Below are 23,509 nucleotides of genomic sequence, written 5' to 3' on the forward strand. Positions count from 1 at the left end.
TACTTACTATCGATTTTTCGGTTTGTAGTATTCAAATTTTCACTTACAAAACTTCTGTACAGACATTGCTATCTCTCTTACTCTCAGTAGAAAAGACAGAGATAGCACGATTTTGTATAGGGGCTTTCAAATTTATAGTTAGAAACTTTTATTCTCGTATGTTCCAACTTTATCCAAACTTGTTTAGTGTTGAAGTTTTAGACTATATTATATGAAAATTATTTTGAAATCAATTATTATTTATATTGTAATCGAGTTTTGTGATTTATTTCCAATTTGGTGCTTTCAGTAATCGTGTAAACTTGTATCTGCATTTTTATTTTAAGGGATTCATCGGTTTTGACTAAAGACTAATTAAGGGAAAATTAAAATATATATCTGTGTATAGATTGGCAGATACATTTGTAAGGAAATTAAAAAATAACTAAATATAATCGACGTAATCTAGTAAATCATACTGGCTGTCTAATAAAATATTTTTATCCGAAAAAAATTATGTCGGTTCGAAATTTGAATTCGAAATTCAAACTTAATTCAAATTTTAAATTTCGAATGCAAGATGTTTTAAAACAGAAAGGCAAAGGCGTTACGATTATTCCGCTAAGCGTTGTGACCTTTTTTATTTTGTGCATTTTATTCATAATACGTGTTGTTTTATGTAAATATACGTTCCTCTGTCGTATTTTATCTAATTGGTGTACGACTGTATTAATGACGTTGTTCAACGTTATCGAAATAAAACGATATACTCTTTTTAATCTTGTTTCATTGAATTTTACCTTGCCTTTATCTTAAACTAACTTTTGCGTCAAATTAAAAAAATATATATATTCTATGTTACTCACTGATTATGTAGCGTTTTAATAGTGAAAGAATTTTTGAAATCAGTGCAATAGTTTTTGAGTTCAATTCAAAGACAAAAACCAAAAAATACGAATCTTTTCTCTTTTAGTATAGATTGTATAAAATATGTAAGGGTAAATGAAAATAATTAAACAGAAAGATGCATTAAATGTTTTTATTTAAAAATTATAACACTTAGAAACTAATATAGAAGTTTTTTTTTTAAACAGTTTAGCAATACATTATTTTTTCAGTTTCATAATATATGTGCCGTATTTGGATTCAGACATGAATATAAATGTTTTCTTAAACTAAATATAATCATACTTCAAGGTAGGCGAATGAACGACTTTTTTTCCGTTTATTTAAATTTATAGATTTCCTCGTTTTTCTTGTTCAAGTTCGATGGATTCAAATAGAGTTTTAAAGTTTCCAGCTCCAAATCCCTGGAAAGGAAAAACATGTATGTAAAAAGTCATTGCTCAGTGACATATGACGTCACGAGCATCGGCAAAGCTCCGCAAATATCAAATTCACTCACATTATGATTTCTCCGTTGTATAACCTCAAGGAAGAGTGTAGGCCGATCTTGAGTATTCTTTGTGAATATCTGCAATAGGTAACCGTCATCGTCGTAGTCTATGAGGATGTTAAGTCGCTCTAACACGTCAATGCTCTCAGCGACGCGCACTTTGCTCTCCTTCAATCGTTCTCTTATTATTCTGTAGTATTCTGACGGTATGGACAGGAATTCGACACCGCGCGATCGAAGGTTCTCGATCTGTTGATAGTTAACACATAAATAACAATACTTACATACTGAGATAGAACATATATTCCACAATATAATATACGAAGTTAAATTTGATATTTGGACCAGCTTCAATTGAATAAACCAAACTTGGCAGTTGATAGTTCATGTCATATCATAGTTAAGAAATGTGTACGTTTCCACTGGCACTGGCATAACTCGAACAGAAGTCGCGATTGGCTTAGTGGAAATCTTACCGCAGTAATTATGTCTTCGGTATTAATAGCGATGTGCTGTACCCCAGCGCCACCGTGGTACTCCACGTATTCCTGTATCTGGCTTTTCTTCTTTCCGGGCGCGGGCTCGTTGATTGGCATCTTTACATTCTCCTCCCAGTTCGCCATCACTATGGAACGTAGCGCGGAATACTCTGTGCATACTTGTTTATCGTCCACGGACCAGAATCTGGACAGAAAACATTTATTACCTTATGTGGTCAGACTTGCATTTGGTTTTTAAAGGCTTTAAACTATGGACAAGAGATGCTATTGCTCCCCTCTTACAGCCCCTGGCAATGTGCATACTGGAATGAACTGGTTCATCATAATTAAGTCTTCGATAAAATGGATCTAACCTGTGGAACTGCAGACATCTCTCATACCAGGAAGCAGCCAGTTCCATGCCCTCGTCCGGCTGGTTTCCCACAACATGGTCAATGAAGTTTATTTCCACTTTAGGTCTGTTTCAGAGATTTAAATAAAATTAGTTACAGACCGGACATTCGAAATATTTTCTTACAAACACATAACTATGGGTACTTACAGAAAGTTACTGATTGGGTCCTTGTTGACAGTGACGTAGCCTGGGAGGAACGATCCTTTGTATTTCGATCTATCCACCAATGTATGAGTGTTGTCGCCGTACTGAAGGACAACAAGATATGATAAAAATATAGTCTAAAATATAGACTATGTTACTAACAGATAAATTTCCTTTCTACTGCTGAAAGAATTTTTGAAATCGGCCCAGTAGTTTTTGAGTTATTTCAATACAAACAAAAATACAAAAATACAAATCTTTTCTCTGTATAATATTAGTATAGATATTCTGCTTCAAGATAATAAACAAGAGAAGCTACTTAAATAATTCCCTGTACGATGTCTTTCATGTACACAATCTTACCGTTTTCAATGTTGCCATTCTAACAACCCCAAACTCGTCGCTTTCCTCCCAAAGATCTTTGACCACGACAGCGCCTTGTTTCTTTGCGTATTCCAGAATGTAATCCAGGTTCTCAACTTGAAACGCGACATCTTTGACGAAGTCACCGTGATATCCGACTTCTTTGACTAAAACAGAATCTTCTGGATCATACTGCGCTTCGAAGACGAACACAATCTGAAAGTTTAATTGTTATTTAACAAACAGGAGTTATCATATTAATACTTAGTTACTAATATTATAAATGCGAAAGTTTAGATGGATGGATGTTTGTTAGAGGTTGTAGCCTAAACAGCTGAATCGATTTCGATGAAATTTGGTAAAGGAGTAGAGGATAGTCTGTAAGAACACATAGGCTACTCACTTTTGTTTTTTTTAATTCCTCGCGGGCGAAAGCTAATAGACATATACATTGTTAGACATTCCGAGATTCGTTACTTATTATTTTTATTACACACAATTTTAATATCGTCGGAACCTAGAATAGTGTTATATTGTTTGTGGTCGGAACGTAACATGTGTGGGCGTGGCACAACCCTACAGCTGCTGTCCTCCACCCAAAGTATGTTTTGTGTAGGATTGCTCTACTAGAACTCTAAGCGAGATTACAATAGTGGCCCCTTTTTTTACTAGTAGACATACATTTTATAACATACTAGCTTTCACCCAGGATACCGTCCGCGTAGAAATAAAAAAAGTATGTGTTTTACCAAACTATCATTTACATCTATGCCAAATTTCAACGTGATCCTTTCAGCTGTTTTGGCTTCAAAGTCCAATAAACATCCATCCATCTAAACTGTTTTCAGTCTAAAGTTATATGCGCACATAAAAACGCAACTTTCTGTTGTTTTTTTTTTTTATATAGTTACGTTATTTTAATACCTTGTTCAACCTGACAGCGTGCGAGGCGATCTTTCTGGAGCCAGTTTCCAATCCTCGGTACGCGAGAGGCTCGAATCCGAACCTTGTGACGTAATAGCTCGCCGCCTAGAACACGAACCACTTTATTAATTTAAAGGTCAAATGGAAATCTATTATATTGGAAAACCGGCTTCACACCCATTCTGTTAAACCAGATATTTGTAACATTTTTTAAATTATTATTTTCCACTAAGTAAAAAACTACAGGCACAAAAAGTAATTGATCTAAGGCCTATTTAATACTGGACATAAAGATAACCTCAAAAATTTGTTATATATTTTCTTAATTTTATAACGTTGCAAAGAAGCAGAAATATAGGTCCAAAATTGGTAAGATACATAAATTCCAGTGTAATCTCAGAATTAAGATGAAAAGTTATAATTTACACTTACTTGTTTTGCATTCGAAACCCAGAAGGTGAGATGATCGAAAGACAAAAATCGACCGTTGTCCGGCTTCCGACCCTTGTCCGTATATGACGTCTAGGAAAAAATAAAATATAACATACTAAAAATTATTAAGTATCTAACTACTAAAACTTTTACTAGTATCGCATTAAATTTAAAAGTGGAAAACACTTTTTTAACTCTACGTTTTTTTTTAAATAAAAAATGTAACGGTTATTGCCTAAAACTTACATATCTGTAATATTCATATTTCGCAATATACACTTAGTTTTGAAAAATATTGAACCAAAAATTTCAATTAATGCAAAACCCAATGAACTTTTTTCAGAACGTAATTATCACTGACACAGAAATATGAATTAAAAAATAACCTTGAATGTTTAGCATTATCTGTATTGTATTTATTATAGAATAAACTGTACTTACCATGTTAAAATTATTTCGTTAAAAAAAAATCGGTCTTTCCAATACAATCATTAATAGATAACTGAAAAGAAAATGTCTTCCATCGATCTTATATCGCCTCGTAAATACGGAATTTATAGCTTAATATATTGCAGGTTGTATGAGAAAACAATATAAAGGAGTCTACACACACGGCATATTCGCTATGACGCTGCGGTTGGTATAAAACTATCCAACAATTATCTGTTTATACAATTGTGTAGGGTTTGTATAAAATTAAAGGATAAATAATAATAATTAAAACATTTGGATGTTATTTAGATAGTTTCAAGAGTAAATATGATATGATCAGGTAAGGGTTACAACAAGTCTAAAAAAAAACATTTTGATTACGTAGCGATGTAAATATTCTATGTTATTAAGTAATTAAAAACAATTTAATCACAAAAGAGACAGTCTCGAGGAAAATAATGGTGAACTTAGTTGAAAATTTCGACCGTAATTTCGCTGACATTAATTAAAATAAGTTGATTAACTGAAACATCGAACGTTACCTTTATTGTATGACAGACCCAGTTTTTAATACTCGCTAATATAAACTTACTTTTCTTGTATTTTTCGGAAAGATAATTGTCACTGTTGTTGCGTAACGTTATCTAGTAATATATAGTAATACAATACCAATAGTGGTAAATGGCAACATCTATTGAATTCGACAATATTGAAGCTAGTTTTCCTGAAGCAGTTAAAACTCAATAAACACATTAAAATACTAATTTTATATCGGTAAGTATTTAGAAATAAAAGAATTTGATTAGCACTAAACATTTTACTACTAGCATTCGCCCACGACTCCGTCCGCGTGTAATTAAAAAAAAGTGAGTAGCCTATGTGTTCTTCCACACTATCCTCTAAATCTACACCAAATTTCATCGAAATCCGTTACGCCGTTTATGCTACAAACTCTCAAACATCCACCCATCTATAAACTTTCGCATTTATAATATGAATTCATACTAATAAGATATTTAGATCCATTTTTCACTAGCTTGTCTAGACGACATGCCAATAGAAAAAGGTGTTACTTCAAAAGCAAAGTCACGAGTAAAAGCATAAATCTTCGGAGAGTATGTAGGTTCCTTAAATTTGTTTACGAGTGTCGCAGCAACGTTTCGAACCTGTTCACAAGAACAACACTACAAGCTTGAAGTAGATACTTATGTACTGGGAATATGTTGACGACCATTTGCTCCTTATAGTAACAGCTGAAGTATGCAATGGTGAGTGACGTAAGTCAGACAAAGAATATAGAAACAGAGGATGGACAGATTTATTGCTTGTTTGTATCTCCTTTGCAGTTGATCACATGTGTAAATAGAGAGGAAAAATAATTACATAGAAATACTACCATTATTAGGATAAATTAAAAGTAAGATTTAGTAGAAAATAACATTTGTATGTTCTTTATTAACAAATACGTCTAACATAATTATGTTTCTTATAAAGGAAAAGCTATAAAGTCGTAAAATAAGCGTCCAAATTCAATCCGAATATTATAACCTAAAAATATACTAATTTATAATCTGTAAACAATTAAATACTTATAATTCAGAAAAATAAATGTTTAAATACGTTTATTTCCATTCAGCTGTGGAAAACAAGTTGAGAGAATGACCGAGCCAAATGCTAATGCGTTGCGGCAAAACTGGATGTAGCGAAACGGCACAGAGGCGGGGTGGCGCTGATTGACAGCGCGGGAAATGGCACAAAGTTTACGAATATACGTCATTGTACATTTGTTAGAAGTTTTTTAATAATTCCCCTTTCATTATTTTACACGTAATTAAGTTGTCTCTATATATTTCAATGAATTATATGGCTTCTGCTTCTAGGTTAACACACATATTTGTTAATTGAATTCTAACCTATAAATTTATGTTTTGTAGTTTTTGTTGAACTGTATTTAATTGAAACATTCTTTTTATTAAACGATTCAATTCCAATATGTATAATATTTATACTAAACTAATGTAATATTTGAACTAAACTACGCGTAGATACATTTTACTTATATTTATAGTCATAAATTTTTTTTGTTATAAAAATTACAGTTTTTAGTTTATGATCCGACTTTTAAATCATAAGACATTGTAACATCGTTATTGTGTAAAATTTCATAAAACTGCAAGTTATTAAACACAACTAGGTAAAACTATAGTAGAGTGGTTGAATCGTCTCTACCCCACGTTGTCCGCAGTTCGAGTCCGGTTCCGACCGGTCCTTAGTATATAAGCTACATTTATATACTATGCATGTATTTCAAAACATTGTGCAACATTCCAGAACCTTCTAACCTTAGAAAACAAAAAGTATCTACCCTAGTTTAGAAAGGTTGAAATGAAGAAATGACAAAAATTATTACTAAATACAATTTATCGACGATTATACCCAAATTTCTTAGCAGTAGTACAGAAACTAGCATATTACGTAGCACATACTATGTTATATTTAATCGGTTAATATTTTTTATGATTATCATAATCTCCCTGCCTTATCCTACTCCCGTAGGGTCTGCGCACCGGATTTTCGTCCTCCAAATAACTCTATCATCCGTCATCAAAGTCATCACTCCCTTCTTGATCATGTCTCCTTTCACGCATCCATCTCTTTCTAGGTTTACCTCTACCGGGGTACCCATACCATATGATTTGGATCTAATTATAAAGATGGAGTATTGCAAGTAATGGTGACGATATCTTCCGATTGACAGAGAGGTTAACTTGTTTACGAATGTCATAAAGATATTAATATTAATGCAACACCTTCGTTGAGTAAACAATAATATTTGTCTATTACAATAAATAGTAAACAGATATAGGAATTTTTCATTCTTTACCTCGCTTTGTATTTCTAACTGACGATATATATATAATTTAAAAAATAATCTATTTGTAGGTCTTATTGTATTGGTTACAGCAAATAATAAACAATTATTTCACCCCATTTTATTATTACCATAAAAGATTATGCATAGATTAACATAGTTATTTGAATAAAAGTTTTATAAGCTTGTAATGAAATCTGTTAAATCATTCTTCTTTATCTGTGGAAGGTGCTAAACGTTCGATAGCTTCAAAAACCCATCTATAATTCATAGCACCGAAGCCTCTATGATTTCTTCTTTGTATAATTTCAAGGAACAGCGTCGGTCGAGCTTGTAAATGTTTGGTAAACGCTTGAAGCATATACCCACGGTCATCGAAATCAATAAAAATGTTATTCTCTTTAAGCATTTCTACACTTTCTGTCACATTCACCGTACTGTCTTTCAGTTTTTCTTTAATTAAATCGTAATATGTTGGAGGTGCGGATAGTATTTCAGCCCCACGAGCCTTTAAACTCCGCATCGTTCCTACAATATCGTCTGTGTATAACGCAATATGTTCAACACCAGGAGCTCCTAAAGCCTTGACGAATTCCGTAGCTTTACTACTCGGAAGTAGTCCTTTTGCTGCTTCATTGAATGATAACAAAACTGTTTCATCTTGGTTGATAACGGACGTGGATTTAATGCAAGAATATGGTACTAAATCGTGTTTGTAATCGACACACCAGAATCTATGCATGTTTAAATTTTTCTCGTACCATGATGTTGTGATTTCAATAGTACCATCACTCATATTACCTTCTACGTGATCTATGAACTGTAGATATGTGTCTGGAAGCAGTTTGTCGAGAGGATCATCTTCTGTTGGCTCAAATCCTGGAAGCAGTATACCGTTGTACTTTGTCCGGTCTATTAAAGTGTGAGTGTTATCGCCATAAGTTTTTAAAACTGCGTATCTAAGAGTTCCATCTTTGTCTGTCTCTTCTGTAATGTTCTTGACAATCTCAGCGCCCTCTAAGGTCGCTTTTTTGACCAATTTATCAAGGTCGTTGATAGTAAACGCGACGTCTTTGACGAAATCACCGTGAGCTGTTAAATCTTTTGAAATCTCGCCATCAGATGCGGTTGGAGATTCGAATATTATTATTATCTGAAATAATATGTTTTTTTTATAATAAGAGATTCAAACTGAATATTTGTTTCTTTTCTAATTCAATATTGTTACCTTATTTAGTTTAACAGCATACGCTTGTACGGAGTTTGTCTCAGTTGCGTCTCTTTTAGCAAGAGGTTTGAAGCCGAAACGACTCACAAAATAACTTGATGTCTAAAACATTAAAAATGTATTTCATTACTAACAGCCCAACAAGACTGATTATGGATTTATAAATGGATCTAAAATCATTAAAAGAAAATGGAAAAGTGTTTACCGTTTTAGCGTTAGCGACCCAAAATGTTAAATGATCGAAATCCAAAACATTGGCATTCTTAGCTTCTTGTCCCTTTGTCATTTCGCACTGCAAAGTCAAGAAAAGTTAACTTTAAATATTCCCATATTAAAACAATACTTTTTTATTATTTTACAAGCCGTCAAAAAATAAGGGCATTTGCAACCACACCTTTCGTAATCGCAAAGGAAATCTAAATGAAATAAATAGTCATTTTCAGACGAATTTATTTGATTTAAAGTCTAATTAAAAAGAGTAATTGAACAGTAATAACACGTTAGTTTCTAGAATTACTACTAATGTTAGCGAATGGATTAGTAATTAGGTAAACTAGATCATAGATTGAACACCTTGTAAGTCGTACACAATTACTAGACACAAAATTATATTACTAAGTTTTTTGACTTCGTGGAAACCTGAGGGAATATTACGAATCGAACGCTTTCGTATCGACATCGATAAAATGTGCAAACATGCAGCGCCCTACCTAGTACAATACAAATTTTATCGTTCACGTTAAGAGTACGTCTCATAATAGACCCTTTTTTAAAAGAAAAGGGGGCAAACGAGCGGCAGGAACACCGAGGTGATCAACGACGCCTATGGACATCCGCAACACCAGACGAACTACAGATGCCAGCCTTTGAGGAAATGGCAGGCTCGCTTCTCAAAGGATTTTAACTCGTATTGGCTTGGAAATATAATCTTTGTTTGTACTTACAAGTTATCTTCACAACTTTTTCTAAATATTTTCCACAACACATCAACGTTTGTCAAAGGACTGCAACCGCCGATTCATCTGGCTTGCTTATAAAGGGCAGGTTATCTTTAAACAGATCTTAATAACAGAAATATGAATTAATAATTTTGTTTCGTAATTTATTGCAACTATGTATATTTTAAGGTTAAAAAAAGGTTGTTTTTTTCATCTATAGTAAGTTAATAACGTAGTTAATAGTTAATCTTAAATACCATATCGAAGTATGATTTTAAAGCCCCGTGTAAAAATAAATAAAAAAAAAGAATAAGGTTTTTTTGATATTGCTCAACAATAGTATTTACACCTTCTCACATTATCCAGATTTTTTTCATAAAAACTTAAAAAGTAATGTCAAGCAAAAAGGTTTTCTTTCTAATTTTATTTAGGACTAGCTGTTCCCGTGCGGCTTCATCCGCATGTAATTATGAAAATATTATTTTATTGTTTACATTTGTCAAATTATCAATAGCAAATGTCAAAATGACATGACAGGACAAACCTTAGCAATCCTTCTTCCTTGATGTTGGCAGCAACTTATGGTCTCTATCCCACATTAGAGTGTTTATCCAAAACATTTACCCCCTAAGTGCAATGGCGTGAAAATATACTGCCTAAAGCATGACGTGTAGGGCTAGCATGTAAGTGTAGGGCTTTTTATTAAACAAAAGAATTATTTAAAAATATGCTGTAATTGCTGAGATCTTAGGCAACAAAGAAGTGTGTGTTTACGCTTTATTATAATAGTATAGACTATGGGCATTTGAAGCCGATCATTTAGGCAGCGTACCATCTACAATTAATACGGTTGTAATCGAAGTACCATTTTATATTTTTCAATCCCCTAGTGAGGGAGGGGGAGGTTAAACCCATCCTCCCTTCACCCCTCTGGAAACGCTTATATACTGGCCAATTTAATTATTTGAATTTTGTAATTTTTATGACAAAGTTTCGTCAGATTGTTGACAAACAGTTAACCTGTTGACGTAACTTGTTATGATATTTAGTAAGTTATCTAAGTTTTGATCTACGAGATGTAATCTATATCAAATATGTAACTAAATATTCATATTTCCAAGGGATTTATGTGAAGTTTCAAATGTGTTTAGTTAATTTTTAGAAACGCAGTGGAATGGTTATTATTTTGTTCTTTGTTTCTACTCTTTGTCCCTGTATCCCCTTCTACTTTCCCATGAAGGTTGTCCACGGAATTGTAGTTCTTGTCCATAGGTGTTGCTAGTCGATGGTTTAGGCTAGGTGCAGGGGGGTAGCTACCTTTAGCATACTACATACATAGCATAAGCAATTCCATGTTTCGTCTGATGAGTGTGGTGCCGGAGGCCTAATTTAAGTCCTTTTCTCTTTACCACCCTTTTCTTATAAGGAGAGGATGGGAACGGGTAGTGGATTTGATGGTAGGGGAGATGCATAGGAAGGGGAAATATCCTCTTTATGTGCATCTCCTTCTCTGTCGGATAAGGGTAGGCAACGGATCTGCAATTGCGGATATCTATGGGCAGCGGTTGCTTCGCCATTTTGGCGGATTCAGGTGGCCGCTCGCTCGTTTGCCACCTTATGTTATAAAAAAATACTAACAGTACACAATACTATGGTTTTCTGAGAGAAACATAACACCATACTGATGGCCTGTCTATGTTACTTTTACCTAATTTCAAGATAATTTTTCGAGTTCTGAATCTAGTAAGAAGGAGTACTTCTAGATACGTTTTATTTTAGGTTTATAAAAGTTTTTTTATGTCATAAATAGAGGTAAGTTTAATAAAAAAGAAAATATTCCAGTAATAAAATAATTTCATTTTATTTGTTGATTTATACATAATATTTACAGTACAGAGGCAGATATATTATTATTACAGAGTATTTAACTTGCGTACTTAATATAACTTAGTATAAAGGTAAGGCACCTTTAAGGAAGCTAAGTGTACATAAAAGTAACGATACATTATGTACAAAATAAGATCTATAATATAATCGATTATTAAAAGAAATCGATTAATCGATCACAGTATTAAATATAACTATTTTTATATGAAATGAGAAAGGTTTAATAAATACAAGAACACGTTTGACTTCCATAGATTAAAAAAATGTTTAATTTGTTTTAAAAAGGCATTTCTTCAATTCAGGACAAAATAAGAAATCAACACAGAGAAAATTTAATAAAAAAGTATACTTTACCTTTCATTAACTACGTTAATAGTGATGTCAAACGTGTTTTATTAATAATAATCAGATTAATAAAGACTAGGATGTAAGATTTGTGTGCTCAGTACAATATGCACCAAAACTTACGCATGCGTATTACAACAGGTAACAACTTAATATTATATTTACAAAACATAATTAAAATATAAATAATGCGAAATTCATATCCATTAGAGATGCTCCTAGCAATTGTACACAAATCGATTCATTTTTAAATTATTACTAACCTATTTTTTTCACAATCGATGTTTACATAGCAATAAAGGTAAATGCATCTCTATTACATATTTGACAAAAATAATCGTTTTCAAACAAAAACTTTAAAGTGATTTTATTTATATTACAATTTATTAATATCTCCTCAAAATTGTACAATTCCTTTTTTTAGTTTTTTCACATAAATAATAAATATTTTTTTATCCATAAATTCTAAACCCAACCTATTTGTGACGTCATTCGTTGTTCTCACAACCGATTTATAAAAATACAATACATATGTATTATCATAGTATATAACAAAAAGTTATTATGGAATTGACTACTTCGCATTTTACAAGGTTATAAAAATCCTAACCTTACTTTTTGTTTTTACGTTTACTCCCACATTTTATATTTATGAATATAATACATTCACATATACAAGGAACAAAAAGCGCTTACAAAATTAATCAAAAATAATTAAAAAGTTACAATTTTCTTAATTTGGTATCGCGCGAGCCGACCCGTGAATTTTTAGTATTCTGAGATCAAATCAAATAGATTCAATTTATTACATTACTTAACATTTTTTAACAATATCGATGCTTTTATTTTAACAATCGGGTTTAAATTAATTAAAAACTCAATTTTTCTTTACAATTTTGGTACTGGCAACATTTTTATCGTTATTTTTAATTTGTTAACTACATAATTCAAGTTACATTATGATTTTCACGAATAATAATAGTGGAGATTATATAGTTTGGTTGCCTTTCCTTTTAATAAATCTTCATAATAAAATAATCAAGTTTTAGTCATTATTGGGAAGTCGGTTACATTTTAATTAAATCTCGTTTTGTTTTAAATGATACGTATTTGCAGTACATTTCATAATCTTTTAATATTTAATACAAATTATCAGTTCTTTACAACCATATTAGATTCAGCGTTAAACCTACTAAGGCACTAATTATTCACTATATTGACAACGCGTTTGATAGGTTATTATAGATTTTAGTTTATCTTGTTAACTATCAAAGTGCAATCCATTCATAATCATGCTTGGTTCACACTATACCAAGACTGGACTGGCCTGGTATTGTTTTAACTCACTGGCCACAATTAGTGTGCCAACCTGTACTTGTATATTATGAACCATACAAATATAAAAATCGGCTTCAAAATCAGTCTTTATACATCGCTTCATGCGTTGTAATGTAGATAACCAATTATAACATAATCGTAATGGTTTTAATTTTTTAAATACAATTTATTATTAAACTCATAATAGCGCCATCTAGTAGTGTAACCTGATACTATACTAACAGCGCCATCTATTACAGAACGGTAGCACTTTATTCACGTTTGGAAATTGCTTAAGCCTCATCACGAACACCAAATGTCATAAGCCACGGAACAGCTCGCAAAAGAGATTACGTTTCAGCATTTACCGTTGTATATCACAGAGTTGCGTTGGAGACGCGTCTACTAGTTGAGCGCGCTCCACCGCCACGAGGCAACCACCAGGCGCTACTAACAGGGGTGAAGATGAACTGCCTACCCACACTTTCTTCACATCCTCTGTACAGTGCTGAGCTGGGGACATGTAGCCACCTCTGAAAATAATAAGTTTATATAGATAAAGAAATAGGTATTTCAAACTGGAGTTTATCTGTAGGTTTAGATGAGAAATCTGTGTCCAGTTCTGAGATCATAAATTCTAGGTTATTATTAAAATAAACTATTGCAGTTGATGACATTTTAAATTATGAACGTCAAAATAGCCGTGCTTTTATAAACATCCTGTGTTGTTACTTGTACTTCCAGTAAGTTGATAACTTATAAATGTAAAGTCAGTCTGGAGTCTAATGGTGACCATACAGAATGTTAATTTCCGGACATTTTTATTATAGAAAATTTTCTTCCAGATTTTCTAATTAGAAACCTACAATCCTTAATTTATGTTACTAGAATTGATTTATTAGAACCATTATCCACTGCCAATTTAGCGTCCAATCGCTGTTAACACGGCGTTCAATCCCAGTTAACATGGCGTCAATTCCCTTTCAAACGTACCTTAGCTTCCTATCAGCATGCAGCAGCGCGTCAGCTCTTAACAGACGCACAGCGACAGCCACCAGCAGGAAAAGAATGAGTGCGCCGCACACTGGAACAGCTATAGTCGCTGCTTTGAACCACACCTCGCCGTTGTAGCTCGCACCACGTTCTGTCGCCACGCCGTTAGGATCTGTGGAAACAAAATATTAGTTAACCCCTTCGGTTACAAGTACGATAGACTTATCTTGCTTGGTGTATCAATGTGTAAAAACTATTTAAGCATAGAAAATTTACAAATCGAGTCACTAAACAACAAGGATCTTGTGGTACTTTCTTGACAAGATAGCCGAGTCAGATAAGTTATGGACAAACGGACTATAGCGGAGTTTAGATGGATGTTTGTGAGACTTTGTAGCCTAAACTACTCAACAGATCTCTTTGAAATTTGGCATAGATGTAGAGAATTATTTGGAAAAATAAAGGCGACTTAAATTTGTTTTTTTTTTAATTCCACGCGGACCTAATCTCTAGCGAAAGTTACTTCGATATAACGAAAAACATGAAAAAGGAAATGAACTGTTTCCGAAGTTTGCGTAGTGGGGACATCGTAGTATTAACATGGACATACCTATCGAGATATGTAGTATACATAAGTAAAACATTTGATCTGTAACTAACATACAGTAGCGGTCATATCGAGCTACAGTGCACTTATGTTCTGGGAATAGCCATACTTTGTTATAGCTTCCAGTTAGTGATATCAACAATGACCTGACCATACACAACGTAAGGCTTTTTGACACTTGAATGACACGGGTTCATTTTAACGATAACTGAGGTATTTATTGTGTACTTGCTGTCGACCGCGACTCCGTCCGCAAGAAGTAAAAAAAACTTAATAATTAGCCTATGTGTCCTTCCAGAGCATCTTAATCTCATGTAGTATTAGTAAAAGTAACAAGTAATATAGTTTAGTAATTTGTAAAGAGATGAGGAATTGAGTTATGATTTGAAAATTACAAAATTATGAGTTACGATCATTTACGTAGGAGCCACAATAGTGTTCACTTTCAATACAAAATAATTCCCGTTGCGTATACGGTTACCATGTGCACTTTCTATTCAACTGGTTTACTTCATAAGGAAGGAGTCAATACGACGTTAAAAAGATAACTGGATATGATCTAGTCTGGATAAAATCAACATTAATCTGAACGTATAGAAATTAAAAGCAGTTTATAAAACTACATAGATAATGCTCGGTTCACACTTCGCCAATACAGTAAAACATGCGCCGGTTAGATCGTAAGGACAGTTGCCAGTTAACGTTCACATAATGACAGTTGACAGTTGATTATCAGTCCAGTCATTAAGCTACTGACCAACTGGCCAGGTGTGAACGAGTAATTATCAAGTGACACGTGACATCTTCTAATCTTACTACTAACTAATATTATAAATGCCAAAGTTTAGATGGATGGATGTTTGTTAGAGTTTGTAGTTTAAACGGCTGAACGGATGTCGATGAATTGTGGAATGAACACATAGACTACTCAGTTTTTTTATTTAATTTTACGCGGACGGAGTCGCATGCGAAAGATAGTAAATAGAAAATTGACATTTTCAGAAAATTAGACTATTACTAAAAAGAGCCAACTGTTAACAATATTTTTGTATCAATAAAAGACACTCTAAGAAATTAAACGTGAAGCTTCAACTTAAGCTTATTTAAGCTAAAAATATTAACAGTAGGCTCTTTTTAGCAATAATCTAAGTTTCTGAAAACCTTGAAAAATATAATTTGTCTATTTATTCGACGATAATGTTTCCACTGCTAAAACGAAATGTCCCTTTTTAACAATGTCTAGCTGTTACTTGCGACTTAGTGCGCGTGGAATTAAAAAAACGGTAAAAACATAGCCTATGTTAATCACTGATAACATAGCTTTTTAAACGTGAAATCATTTTTGAAATCTTTCCAGTAGTTTTTGAATTACTTTAATGCATACAAGAATCAAAAAACAAACGTTTCCTCTTTGTAATATCAGTCTACGGTATAACCGATACTTGTATTAGCTATTTGAAAAATATCTATTTAATAATTGTAAAACATAGTTTCGCTGTGACGCAATCCGTCTCACGTTACATGTGGAGCTAGTCTGAGTCAGAACACTGTTTAAATTAGATAAGGACGCCACTAGAATAATAAGCAAACGGTCGCGGAAACTATGTACTAAGGAATTTATATTTGTATTTTGTGCTTTAGATTATTTTGTATGTATTTATGATACTTATGGCTTTGGGAAATGATACTGCCTTTTTATGCCAGTAAAATAGTTCAGTAGCGATCAAAACTGACTTAACTGGCATAAAAATTAACTGGAATTAGTTCATGCCAGGTTTTCGTACTGTCCAAATGTAAAACAGGCATAATGTGGAGATACTATTTAATCACAACTAACTTTCGACCGCGACTTCGTCCGCGTGTAATTAAAAAAAGCAAAAGTGTGAAACATTGTGTTCTTTCAGACTATGCTCTACATCCATGCTAAATTTTAGTAAAATCCGTTTAGCAGTTTAGACAACAAACACAAACAAACATCCATCCAACCATCTAAACTTTCGAATTTATGATATTAGTAAGAAGTAAGATTGCAAAGGTACTTACCAAGTTCGTTAGTCAGGTTGAGCCTGGCGCGTGCCAGCGGGCTGTCTTCGTGGTTACACAGGTCCCGGAAACAGCACAGTAACAGCGAGTGCTGGCCGCGCGGTGCAGCGCTCGACGGACTGTTCTGACAGTAAGATAACGCCTCTTGTTCACTGAAATAAAATTTAATATGACATTAGTAAACAAGCAGATTTAACGAGCTTTTATTTACAATTAGCTGTTGCCCGCGACTTCGTCCACACAATATTAAGAAAAAAAGTCTACAAAATGCCAGTCTATGTCAGCTACCCTTCAGTGAAAGTCTGCTCGAAATCGGAACAGCCGTTTCGGAGATTACAAAGGCGGCTTGTGGACAGACGGACAGACAGACAGACAAAGAATTTTTACATGAGATTTTCGTTATTAGCAACGCAAATACATCTTCCCGAAATCTGGAATTTTTCTTTTGAAACAGACACTCCAATTTTATTATATGTATAGATTGCCGTAAATCAGACAGTTAAATGCTCGTAAAATGCAGTAAGCATAAAAACTATTTAGTTTAGAGTGTACTGTTTTATAGCTTTTCAATTAATTACAACTGAATATTTAAATTAAATTAAAAATACAAATTGATATGCATGTCTCGTTTAATATTTTTTAAATCGTTAATACTGAAGGTGAAAAATGTCAAAAGGTTCATTAAAAAAACTTAACGTAACCCATTAATTAAAAACATCATCATCATCATCATCATCTCCTTATCCTACTCCCGTAGGGTCGGCGCAACAGATTTTTGTCCTCCACATAACTCTATCATACGTCATCTCAGTCATCACTCCCTTTTTGATCATGTCACCTTTTACACAATCCATCCATCTCTTTCTAGGTCTACCTCTACCGATGTACCCTTCCACACTCATAACTAACGTTCTCCTTGTAACATGCGATTCATCCCTCCTCATAACATGCCCATACCATGCTAACCTTTTACTCCTAACCTTCTCTACTATGGGGGCTACTCTCAAACTTCCTCTAATATACTCATTTCGTATCTTATCCATTCGTGTTACCCCACACATCCATCTTAACATTCGCAAAAATTAATTAAAAACATAACCTATAATTGTTTTTCAATAATGAGTATAACATTGTTATGCTAATTTCCATTCTACGGTACTAGGAATAAGATTGGATTTTCTTAATTCGTTTTCTATGTTGAAATTTATACGATTTCCTCTTGATAAAGATTCAATAAGTTGAATTTCGTAAGGGACAAATGTTAACAGCCATCAATGAATGTTCATTTGTCGGTATTATATGTATGAATTTATAGTAAACATTATAATTATAGGAGCGTCGGTGGCTCAGTGGTTTGAGCACTTGACTTGTAATCTACAGGTCTTGGGTCCGAATCCCGCCGTGTACCAATATGATTTTCGATTTTTCATATAATTTACCCGACGTTCTTACGGTGAAGGAAAACATCGTGATGCCTGCACATATCGGCGAAGAAATTCAAAGATATGTGTGAAGTCAACCAACCCGCACTTGGCCAGCGTGGTTGACTATGGCCTAGTCACTAACTTAGGGTAGGCTCCGAGCCCCTCGGTGGGGACGTATAGTGAGCTGGTGATAATAATTAATAATAATTATTATAATTACATGGCCTTTTTTGTAGTAGAGAAGAGCTATAGACCTTTGACTAAACTATCGCACAACTGTTTCTTCTTGATATGTATGGGAACTTATACAGAGGTCCAAACACTACTCGATTTTTAGTTGTGCAACTAAACAGTTGAATTGACTACGAAACAATCGACAATCGCACAATAATTATGCGTTAGTCAAAGCGCCTGCATTAATAACGATTTTCGGTATCATTTTTTTTTGTTTAAATCGCGTGACAAAACGTTACAAGCTACCAGTTACAAATTTATCTTGTTTAGAAAGGCTTATAGGGACAAAATAACCATTTCATAAACTATTAATTAATGTTACGAGAACGATAAAATCATTCGAACCGTGTTTGTTATAGCTACGACAAATTGGAACACATTGCAACAGTACGGTTGTAGAAAGCGGTTTCTATTGCCCTGTAATATTTGAACAGACCGGGAAGTTAAGAGATTTATGTCTTAAGTTATGATTGAAAGCTTATTGTCCGGAATTAAGTAACTAAGTAGACTTGACAAAAAACAAATGAGGACTTTTGAAGTCGGTAATCATAGTAATACTAATATTATAAATGCGAAAGTTTAGATGCATGTTTGTTAGAGTTTGTAGCCTAAACGGCTGAACGGATTTCGATGAAATTTGGATAGATGTAGAGGATAGTCTGGAAGAACACATTGGCTACTCGCTTTTGTTTTTTTTTTATTCCACGCAGACGGAGTCGCGGGCGTAAGCTAGTGTAAAATATTGCAAAAGATCTTGTTGTACAGAAGTTTAAAGTGTTTTTCTGATACTGATAAATGGTCGAAACTCTACATTATTTTACAATTTCCTAGTTTAAGATATCTTCTAATTTTCTTTCTTCGACACTTATGCTATAGTAATCGAGAAACATCATCTAATTGTTTTGTTTTCATTTCTCCTTCCCGAAATTAATGCAAACTTGAGTGAGTTTTACAGAGAGACTAGTTGTTGCTCGTGACTTCGCGCGCGTGAAATAAAAAATAAAAAAATAGTCTATTTTACGCATTGATAACGTAGGTTTCTAATGGAAAAAAAATTTGAATTACAACAATACATACAAAAATATAACTCTTCATATTGCTTGAGTTCCGCAGACAGGATAATATCAAATCAAAGTAATTTTAATTCTCTTTGTATCATACTTTTAAAATTTTCCTTGAGAGTTTAGTCAGTAAGCTCACATTAATTCTTTAAATACTAAATTATCTTGTATGTTTAACATTGTAAATCCTCGAAGCGGGACACGTAACACATGTGTGGAATTCCAATGATGTTTGTATGGAGGCTTCTCACGGCTAAACCGAATTTACATGATATTGTTGTCCGTATACGTTTAGGATTAACTTGTATAATGTTATTCAATACGCTTTATCAAGTACAAAGTATGAATTCTTACGGTAAGGGCCATCGTACACGGACATGAAGCAACAGCTGTAGCAAGCAGTATACATGGTGACAAAGATATTAAATGAATAAAATTTATAAGATTTTTTTAAATTTTCAATAGGAACATAAACCAATACTAATCAGATCAAGACTAACTATAATAAATTTGGTAGAGCCAGCTTTAACATCTTCGCACGAATGGGCCGGCTCACCCGGTGTAATACAACGACCACACAGAAAACAAGCGTGAAGTGGAAGCAATTCTGCGTTTCGTTTGATGAGTGTGGTGTCTGCCTAATTTTGGTCCCTTTCCCTTTCCACCCTTTTCTTAAGAGGAAAGGATGGGAAGGCAACACATCTGCAATTGCGGATGTTTATGGGCAGCGGTCGCTTTCCATTTCGGTTTATTCAGGTTTATTCAGGGCCGCTTGCTCATTTGCCACCTTATATTATAAAAAAAAAACTAACTGTACTTAGAGACGTCAACTGGCCCCCCTTAGTGTATACTAAGGACAAGAAGTAAAAAATGTTTAAGTGCCGTAAACGGCACTTCAAAGTGAAGAGTAAATTGTTACTTAATATTGTTTCTAGAGATTCTTTTTATATCAAAAGCTTCGCTTTTAAAAGGTTTTTATGATTTTATTATCTGTTTATTAAATATGTAAACACAATTATCTGGCAACCCGGCGAAGTGTTTGCGCGTAAAATACAAAAAATGAGGAAGTTTTACAATATTTACGAATACCAATACGAAAATATATTCTATTGCGTAGGGAATAGAGACCACTTTATATTAACACCCTTCACTATCCCACAAAGAGTTATCGAACAAGTTTTTGCAATGTTTCTGATAAGTTATTATAAAAATGACTACGTTTTTTAAAATAGAAATAAACCTATCATTTCTTGTATTAAAACCACAGCAGATTGAAATCTGAACCCGAGAAAAAAGTATTCGAAATAAATTACTTCCTACAATATTGAGACCGAGATGATTCTTCTTGTAGGATCGGTATATTTAGCTGGCATGTGTATGCATTGCGGCAGTACCAGTCACTTGCAAATTACTGGCATGCTAGACTACATTTTACTAGCATATGCATTCCTGCCTTTACAAGACATGCCATTTTAATGTTTGTACATATTTTAATGTAAACTTCATTCACTGTCAATCACAGACCAAGTCGCTCACCTTTGCATCCCTTCAAAGCAACAGCTTACGTAAGAACCCATAAATCGTTCGCTAGTTGACAATCCATTACTATTCAAGACTGTTATTTTCACGTGGGAACCGTATTTCCAAGCATTCGATACTTTGTTTTAATAATAGTAAAATATGTCGAAACTGTGGCTAAAAAGTTTGGTATGCTTTTGAAGTCCTAAATCTCCTTTGTTGGTTCAACCCAAATTAAAATTGACCAGTATATCTAGTTTTTTTTTTGTTTTTTTTTTGTTTCATTCAAAAGAGAATAAATAACGTATAATCCTAGTAATATCTTACTCTTACTAATATTATAAATGTGAAAGATTAGATGGAGGGACGGATAGATGGGTGGATGGATGTTTGTTAGAGTTTGTAGCCTAAACGGCTCAACGGATTTCGATGAAATTTAGCACAGATGTAGAAGATAGTCTGGAAGAACACATAGGCTATTCACTTTTGTTTTTTTCATCACCACGCGGACGGAGTCGCGGGCGAAAGCTAGTAATGTTATAATATAACACAGTGATTGAATTTCTAATGTACTTAACGCATTATTAAAACTTTAACCGCAACATCCGAAATTTTATCCATTTATTTATAAAAATTACCTAAAATAAAAATCCCAATTAGCATAAAAAGTTAAAAAAAAACATATCTTTTTATTGGTACTTTCTAATCTTTCGCCAAGTCAATTTAATTCGTAATCTTGCTTTCCTCAAATCACCTGTCCCACTGCCCACATGTGGGCTTTTAATTAAATGTGACCACCATGTTATCCATAGCAAAGCACTTCAAACGCATGGGAACATAGTTATGATAATTTTAATGGTCTTTATGAATTCACTCTAATCCCCCCTCAAACGTCACAAGTTAGATTCAAACTTACAACGAGTCTTAAGGGATAAATGGAAAGAGATAATGAAATAAATTATACAACATTGATTAAAAAAATGCATAAACATTGCATTTGTGAACCACTGAACAATATGAGGTTTATATTGAAGTTGGTTTAGACTTTTTAATTTGAAAAATAAAGCAAAAGTGGCCTGTGTTCTTCCAGACTTCCTCTACACATATGCCAAATTTTAAACTCTAATAAACATGTACCTATACTTTCGCATTTATAATATTACTAGCTTTTGCGCGCGACTCCGTCCGCGGGGAATTAAAATAAAACAAAATTGAGTAGCCTATCCGTTTAGTCTACAAATTCTAACAAACATTCATCCATCCATCTAAACTTTGGTATTTATAATATTAGTAAGTAAGATAGTGAGATTAGTAGGATGTATGAAAAAATATATATTGTTAAGTTGTTAAAATAACTGAAATATATGAGAACTGATAAACACGCGGTTTATCAATTTCCAGGGTCTGTAAAAAAATCTTAGATATGTAAGACAAAAGACTTGAAGGTAAAAAAAGATTTTTAGGTCTCTTTAAAAAAAATCAATAACAATTTCCATGTAATTAGAACAATTGTTATAAAATCTTTAACATATTACTTGTTTAAACATACAAGTACGACAAAATTAATTGGCAAAATAAAATGCGTGTTTACGATATCTCCTGTCCCTTTACTGAAGATAACTTATCCAGTGTGTACATTAATGAGATGAACATGAATAAAGCCAATTAAAATATACTTAGCGTCCAATTTAAACACTAAATGAATATTCAAAAATACTCGATTAAATTGCTTTTTCATGTTAGGTGATTCTTTACTTGCTAGCTTCTGTGGTTTATTTTGAAATCACAGTGAAATTTAAAACCATTCACTGCCGTGTTCTTGATAACGTTTAAACACATAATAAATTTAACTTTTAATTATAATTTAATACGTCTAATGTGCATTCTGAGTTAATCTTTATACAAGTTTGAATAAATCAACAATTCTTTAGAAAGGAATTAATTAGTAATCGAGTTAATAAATTGTATTAAGACCCGCACTTTTCTTGATAAAATTAAATTTATTCTGATTAAATGGATTTAGAATGGATACAGAAAACATTGATTTGGAGTGTTTGTTTTTAATTAGTGATACATTTTTTATCGTGGCTTTTCACTGCTGACACATCTGTCCTAAAACAGTACTCTGTGTACAGGTGTGTCTGGCAGTGGTAATCCGATTTAATTCCTTCTATAGCTTCTTCAACAATCTTGATCCGAAACAGGTACTTTATTTATACCTAGCTGTTGTCCGCGACTTCGTCCACGCAATGTTAAGATAAAAAGTAGCCTATAATATGTCCATCTACGTCAGCTACCCTTCAGAAAAAAACGCGTCTTGCGGACAGACAGACAAACAAATTTAAATGCTACTTTCATTATCAGCAACGCAATTACATTATCTTCCCGAAATCTGGAATTTTTTTTTTCATATTACAAGCAGACACTGCAATCTATACTAATATTATAAAGAGGAAAGATTTGTATCTTTGTACTCAT

The 23,509-nt window shown here is 33.2% G+C and overlaps 3 protein-coding genes across 3 annotated transcripts in view; all 3 read right to left on the reverse strand.

Annotated features, from left to right (window-relative positions):
- Window positions 1–1,053: 1,053 nt before the first annotated feature.
- Window positions 1,054–4,684, reverse strand: LOC106107558 (4-hydroxyphenylpyruvate dioxygenase-like). The gene is made up of 9 exons (XM_013288435.1): window positions 4,574–4,684; window positions 4,133–4,222; window positions 3,701–3,805; window positions 2,777–2,992; window positions 2,417–2,517; window positions 2,229–2,333; window positions 1,852–2,059; window positions 1,385–1,624; window positions 1,054–1,289 (listed from the first exon to the last, which is right to left on the reverse strand). Exons 1-9 carry the CDS (start codon window positions 4,574–4,576, stop codon window positions 1,215–1,217), a joined length of 1,143 nt encoding a protein of 380 aa, XP_013143889.1. The 5' UTR covers window positions 4,577–4,684; the 3' UTR covers window positions 1,054–1,214.
- A 2,957-nt stretch (window positions 4,685–7,641) lies between these two features.
- Window positions 7,642–9,694, reverse strand: LOC106107525 (4-hydroxyphenylpyruvate dioxygenase-like). Its single transcript, XM_013288400.1, has 4 exons — window positions 9,609–9,694; window positions 8,870–8,956; window positions 8,665–8,766; window positions 7,642–8,589 (listed from the first exon to the last, which is right to left on the reverse strand). The coding sequence occupies exons 2-4, from the start codon at window positions 8,948–8,950 to the stop codon at window positions 7,642–7,644; spliced, it is 1,131 nt and encodes a 376-aa protein (XP_013143854.1). The 5' UTR covers window positions 8,951–8,956; window positions 9,609–9,694.
- Window positions 9,695–11,444: 1,750 nt separating this feature from the next.
- The window catches only part of LOC106107616 (BMP and activin membrane-bound inhibitor homolog), a 62,313-nt gene continuing 50,248 nt past the window's right edge, over window positions 11,445–23,509 (reverse strand). The window contains exons 3-5 of the mRNA XM_013288545.1: window positions 16,795–16,946; window positions 14,145–14,316; window positions 11,445–13,684 (exon numbers count right to left, since the gene is read on the reverse strand). Coding sequence (XP_013143999.1) covers window positions 13,516–13,684; window positions 14,145–14,316; window positions 16,795–16,946 — 493 coding nt within the window. The 3' untranslated portion in view covers window positions 11,445–13,515. The remainder of the gene's footprint in view (window positions 13,685–14,144; window positions 14,317–16,794; window positions 16,947–23,509) is intronic.

Source organism: Papilio polytes, unplaced genomic scaffold (genome assembly GCF_000836215.1).
Source record: "Papilio polytes unplaced genomic scaffold, Ppol_1.0 DF821956.1, whole genome shotgun sequence".
In the NCBI taxonomy this organism is placed as follows: domain Eukaryota; kingdom Metazoa; phylum Arthropoda; class Insecta; order Lepidoptera; family Papilionidae; genus Papilio; species Papilio polytes.

Excerpts from the sequence above, each read along its gene's own strand:
- LOC106107558 (XM_013288435.1), bottom strand. Across the intron at positions 3,806-4,132 it reads GGGTTTCGAATGCAAAACAA|GCGGCGAGCTATTACGTCAC; the intron begins GTAAGTGTAAAT and ends TTCGTGTTCTAG. Across the intron at positions 2,334-2,416 it reads GACCCAATCAGTAACTTTCT|ACCTAAAGTGGAAATAAACT; the intron begins GTAAGTACCCAT and ends TCTCTGAAACAG.
- LOC106107525 (XM_013288400.1), bottom strand. The coding sequence starts at position 8,950 with ATGACAAAGGGACAAGAAGCTAAGAATGCCAATGTTTTGGATTTCGAT. Across the intron at positions 8,767-8,869 it reads GGGTCGCTAACGCTAAAACG|ACATCAAGTTATTTTGTGAG; the intron begins GTAAACACTTTT and ends TTAATGTTTTAG. Across the intron at positions 8,590-8,664 it reads ATGCTGTTAAACTAAATAAG|ATAATAATAATATTCGAATC; the intron begins GTAACAATATTG and ends ATATTATTTCAG.